The 6,216-nt window shown below is 40.6% G+C and overlaps 1 protein-coding gene across 1 annotated transcript in view; it reads left to right on the top strand.

Moving 5' to 3' along the window:
* LOC102498413 (phospholipid-transporting ATPase IB-like) overlaps positions 1-6,216 on the top strand; it is a 211,413-nt gene that overhangs the window by 197,721 nt on the left and 7,476 nt on the right. Inside the window, 2 exon segments of the mRNA XM_014592016.2 lie at positions 679-777; positions 5,567-5,655. Coding sequence (XP_014447502.1) covers positions 679-777; positions 5,567-5,655 — 188 coding nt within the window.

The raw sequence follows: 6,216 nt of genomic DNA, 5'->3' as shown, positions 1-6,216 counted from the left end.
TTTAAAAAAAAAAAAAAAAATGTTTTTTTTTTTTTTTTTTTTTTTTTTTTTTGGAGAGATTTTCACTGTAGGGCGCGTGCGCTCGCCAGACAGATAGAGAGAGACATAGAGACAGAAAGCGAGAAATCACCCCCCAGGGGGGATGGTCACGCCGCAATCCCTTCTCCTCCATTCTCCTCTCGGGATCTTGGGCACGCACGCACACGCGCCCGGCGTGAGTTTTAAGCCACCGGGTCCGGGACGTGAACCGCGGTCGACTACGTGGGAGTCCAGCGACATAGCCATTACGCTAACTGCTGGTTCCCAAAAAAAAGATGTTCAAACACTGACAATTGTAGAAAAAGTTATTTGGAATCACGTTTCGGTCCGATGCATCTTCAACCTAGTGTCTGACAGGGATCAGACAGAGGTCGGACTCCTTTTGGATTCAGAGCCGTTCTGTACCTAAACACACATCCAGATGGGTCTGTAGGCTTGCATGGAACGTCCTCAGTGTTTAGGGGGTCTGGCTGCTAATGTACACTTCCCAGCCCTGTGGTCCTCTGGTAATGCTTCTCAGCTACTAGGGAAACAGTGTCTGGGTCACATTTGGAGGCCGTGCATGAGGGGGGGAGAATGAGTTGCTTACAGCATGAAAAGCTCATGTTGCATTCCTTTTGTCTTCTCCATGTGGTGCAGGGTTAGAAATACCTGCAAGAAAACTTCTCTAGAGAAGATTCGAGAGCTGGAAAACAGCAAAGTTACTAGGTTGGATTTTTCTGAAATATTTGAAAAGAGGTAAGGCTGTTATTGTTCTGATTCTCCTTGTTCATTTTCTCAATTCCTCCCCTCCAGGTCCTCACTTCCTCTCCATATGTCCCCAGGTTTACGAAGCACATGTCACACAGTCCTCTTGACCTTCATATGTCCTCTTCCCTGCATAAGTGTCCCAGAGCCTTCCTGTTCATGGATAGTAGGAAATTGCCCTCCCAGTTTCTCTGTCCAGAAATCTTGGAATCATTCTCACTTCTCCATCCTCATATCAAACCTCCATTTTTCCAAAAATCTTGTTAATCCTATCTCAAAAATAAATTGAGAATGAGACCACTCTTCATAATCTCTACTGTATCTCCTGGTCTAGGCCTTCTTATCTCCCTCCTGGATGATTGCAGCAGCCACTTGCGAGGCCTCCCTGCTGCTAATCTCCCCAAAGAAGCTGGAGGGAAATTAGCTCATGTCTCTCCTTGAGCTCCACTTTTCCATGACCTCCTCCCCCACCAAAAGAAATCCCTCTGATGACCTGCAGTGCCTGCAGGCTGTCCCATCACACATGTACGCACACAGTTTGAGATATCTGCAATGGCTCCCTTTCCTCATGTCTGGTTATAACAAAAGGTTGGTTTTTGTTAATGCCTCATTTTGAAGAATCATGTTTCCATCTCACCTCAATGTTTTTGAAGAAAGTTTCATACTTTTCACAGCTTCCCTTGATATTATTCTAATGAAAGATGCATTACATTATGCGCATTGCTGACTTTAATCTCTGGTGGTTGCTGGATAACACATGTATCCCTGCAGATTTTTGCACTACGGTCTGGACATAGGTAGGGAGCAGCTCCTCTCTGGCTCCTTCCTTATATGAAGCTACGGAAGTAGCAGGACAGGGAGCTGCACTACAGAAGAGAAGGACCAGGGTTTCTTCTGGTGTCTGAATTGCTCCCCTTCTCCTATGGCCTGGGAGGAAGAAAAATATCTCAATTTTTGCTCCTGGAGTTGCTACCATTTTCCTATTGGTCCTGATTTGATAGCATTGAGAGAAGAGCAAACCAAATGCTGAAAATGACAGACTATTTATAGGAATTAAAAGTGTGTTCATATTTTAACCTCTATACCCAAACTATCTCCAGAGGCAGATAAGTTCCAGTGGTCTGACATAACCTGGGTGTTCTACATGGAAGTATCACGATCCTTCCCAGTGACAATGGACTTATGTTCTGGGCTATTGCATGAGGCCTGTGTATGTCCTGGAGTTTTGAATGGGCTTTTTCCAAATCTGGAAAATCGATATAGGGATTATAAGAAGAATCAGTCTATGAATTATATTGAGTACCTGCTACATTTTAAACATTGTACCAGGGAGGAAGGAAAGTTTAATCAAAAGCAACTAACGATAGGGCCTTGTTAAAGAGGCCCACATACACATTTGCAGATGTTTAGGAAACAGAGTAAGTATAGACAAATATAAGGTTAATGAATGGGGTGATTAATCAATATTGCATATTTGACACTTAATAAGTACCCAGTCCTGACAGTGCCAAATGTTGATGAGAATGTAGAGCAACCAGAACTCTTGCCATCAGTTTGGATAACTGACCACTTCTAGTCAGCTTAAGAAAACACCTACCCCATGACCCAACAGTTCTTACCCAAGAGAACTGGAAAATTGATGTCCACATAAGAGTACATAAGTGTGTTTAGGAAGCTTTATTCAAAACACTCTCAAACTGGAGACAACCTGATTTCCATCAGCATGGGGATGGGTACAACAAATAAGCTATATTTATACCATGGACTGTAACTCGGCACCACAGAGCTACAAACTCTCGATACACTCAAAACCTCAGCAAATTTCAAGAACGTTATGTGAAGGATCTTCAGAACATTCATAGAAAATGAAAAACTAGGCATGAATTTCAATTATTTTGCATTAAAATTAATTTGCATTTTAATTCCACTTTCCATGAGCTTTATGAAGTCTTACATTTACATCAAGAGAAGCCAAATATGATAATATTCCAGTATTTGAATTTTTTAAAAAGCGAAACAAATCAAATAGTGACAGAAATCAGAACACTTGTTGTCCTTGGAGGTTTTGACTGAGATGTTTCAAATGGGAGGTTTAAGATATCAAAGAAATATTTTGCATCTTGATTTACATAGTACATGTTTTTTGTCAAAACTCAGTGTGCTGAATGGTTAAGATCTATGCATTTTATCATATCCAGAGTAAACTTCAATAGAAAAAATATAAACACAATGTAAGTGCACAGAAAGCAAGCTCATGTAATAGAGGGCTAATCTTTCAAATGGACAGTGTTTCCAGAAGTGAACAAGAAAAGGACTACCACGCAATAGCAAAACAGACAAAGTATATACAAACAGTTCCGAGAAAATGCCAATGACTCTTTTTTTTTTTTTGAGAGGTTTTTGCTATATATAGGGCATGCGTGCTCGCCAGACAGACAGAGAAAGCCAGAGAACAAGAAATCACCCCCCCCCAAGGGGGATGGCCATGCTGCAATCCCTTCTCCATTCTCCTCGCGGGATCTTGGGCACGCACACACACGCGCCCGGCGTGAGTTTTAAGCCACTGGGTCCAGGACATGAACCATGGTTGACTACATGGGAGTCTAGCGACATAGCCATTACGCTAACTGCTGGTCCCTGAAAATGCCAATGACTCTTAAATGTATGAAAATATGCTTAACTGCAGTCTTAATAAGAAATGAAAATGGTAAGTACATGGAAAGATATTTTTCATCTGTTAAAGTTGGCAATCCTTAGCCGGTGAAGATGTGGGAAAACAAGGACTTGGGACAGTGAATTTGACAATATTTGTTATAAACACAAATGCATAGAGACTGTGTATAACTCAGCCATTCCATTTCTGGGAATGTACCCTCTTGATCTCCCCAGAAATACTTGCATCTAACCCAATATTTGGGATTTGGGGAAATAGTAAAGATTTAGGGACAATACCTATGTGATACATCCACACACTGAAATACTCCTCAGCTGTGAAAAGGAAATGAGGAAGCTCTCTGTAGACTGACGTGAGAATGGCTCTAAGATTTTAACAGAAAAAGTCAAATTCAGGAAATCATGTGTAATATGCAACCTTTCATGCAAAGGACAGATATAATAGAATATGTGGTCACTTTACATATAAAGGTCATCTGCAAAATTACCCAAGAAACTAAGATCAATTATTATTGTTATCATCATTCAGTAAGGACTAAAAATGAAGAACCAAGTAGACAGAGGACAAGGAAGAGTTAGTGTTAGCTTTCTTTTTAGAAAAGTCATGATATATTTTTTCACAGAAAAAAAAAACATGGAAAATATGTCCTGACTTTTCTGATGACCCAATACTTTTATTTATTTTCTTTTTAGATTGTTGAATAATGTACATGTTTTATCTATGTCACAATTTGGAGAGAAAGGTAAAAAAAAAAAGAAAAGAAAATTTAAATGAATAAATATATTTTGGAAAGCCCAGAGCCAAATTGACCTTCAGCTCTTGGATGTATGAACAAAAGTAAAATTCTGATCTGATTCTTTGATCTACTTTGAAAGATTTTGGCCATTCTCTCACTTCTTCAGACAACCTCTAGAAATCTTCCTCTGAACAGGAAGGGAAGGCCCCCAACTTGGCAGGAGGTGGGGAATGCTTGGTGCTATGTGGGCCAGCCCCAGGTGCAGGAACTGTGTCCCCCAAGAGAAAGCTGACTCTCAGGGAGACCCTCTTTCTGCAGGAGGCCATGGTGGAGGGGTGCTGTTGTGGTTGCTGAAAGCAACTTTAATTTCTCAGACAACTTCCAAGCTCCTCCAATCCCTGGAAGTACCAGGGCACATGGCAAATCTAACACAGCAGATGGATTCTACAGCCGGTGACATCCGAGAAGTGAAAAAACAGCAGACTAGACTAGATTTTTTTTTTTTTAATTTAATTCACTATATGGCATGTGCACTCACCAGAGAGAAAAAGAAACAGAGAAGGGAGAAAGTACCCCCAAGAAGGATGGCTATGCCACAATCCCTTCTCCATTCTCCTCTCAGGACTTTGGGCACACACAAAATCCTGGCATGTTTATCAAGTTACCAGGTCTTGGACTTAAACCACACAGTCAACCATGTGGGATCCAGCTGCTAATCTTCACACTACTGGCTAGCCCAGCATAGCTATATATATATATATACATACATATTTCAGCTTGTAGGGTGGGAAATATAAAAGAACTTCTCTATACCCACAGCAGTGGCAGCCTTGATAAGAGGCCATCTTATAAAATGACCAAATGTTTAAAATTTAGAAAGTCTTGCATTTGGATTTCCACTATGGTCCCATAATACGCTTTGGGAGCCACAGAAGAAGTTCCTCTTATGTCCAAGGCTGAACTTTCCTGACCCATAAATCAATAATCTTAAACTAGTTTAACTTATTATACTTTGCCATTAGCAAAGAAAGTTAGAACAAAGGTATTTCAGATACACACCATAAAATCTCAAGATTTTTGGGGGAAGTCAAAGCTAGAGAAATAAGGCACTCACAGTTCAGTTCCACTATTTGGAAAGGACAGTCAGGAGAGCTGTACCTAAGAAATGCTCACAGCAAAACATCGTTTTAGAAACAGCACCTGGCTAAGTGTCCAGGTGATACCCACATGATTTAAATCCACGGACATTCTTCATGAGGAGAAGGTGAGGACAGTATTTTACTTTCCCCATGCAACTTGATGTTTTCCAATAAATGCTTTGCAAACTTTTCAAATGAACTCAAGTGAGGCTATGTTTGATTTACTTCTAGGGTGGAGGGACCAAGTCTCCAAAGGTCCTTAGCTCACCAGCCTTGTGAGCTTGTCTTCCAGAGCAATTCTGTTGACTTAAGCATCCCACGTAAGTAATGCACCATGAAGTAGGTCATGACATGGAAACTGTTTATGTATGGATGAGCAATAAAGGCGGATGAGTAATAAAAAGTGAGGTGATCGTTCTACCTGAAGACATTATGCTAAGTGGAATAAATAAGACACAAAAGGACACATTCTGTATGATTCTGCTTATAACATGAGGTGCCTGGAACATTCAAATTCATAGGTGGTCATTTCTTGTTTCATTTTCTCAGGAATGTAAAAATCAAGGTCATTATTTGGGAATGAGGATGGGAGAGATGTTAACTGAAATCCTTGAGATGTTTGCTCTGGTTCAGTTTTTACCTTCCACCGCCATCAGCTGTTTCTTCCCAAGTATTGCCAGGAAGAGGGTGGAAAAGTGAGAAGGTGGGCCTAGGATGAGCTGAAGAAGTAGTGCATGTTAGTGTGTACGTGTGCAAGAGAGAAGGCGTAATCCATCCAATGATTCACAAAGCTCAGTGATATTTGCAGTAAAAGAACCATAGAACTTTAAAATTCTCCAACTTTTAGTTGAATACCTTGTCAAAAAAAAAAAAAAAGAGGG

This window comes from Tupaia chinensis, unplaced genomic scaffold, assembly GCF_000334495.1.
Source record: "Tupaia chinensis unplaced genomic scaffold, TupChi_1.0 Scaffold000634_1, whole genome shotgun sequence".
Classification (NCBI taxonomy): Eukaryota; Metazoa; Chordata; class Mammalia; order Scandentia; family Tupaiidae; genus Tupaia; species Tupaia belangeri.
Note: the sequence above shows the minus strand (reverse complement) of the source record. Positions and strands in the feature narration are given on the sequence as shown.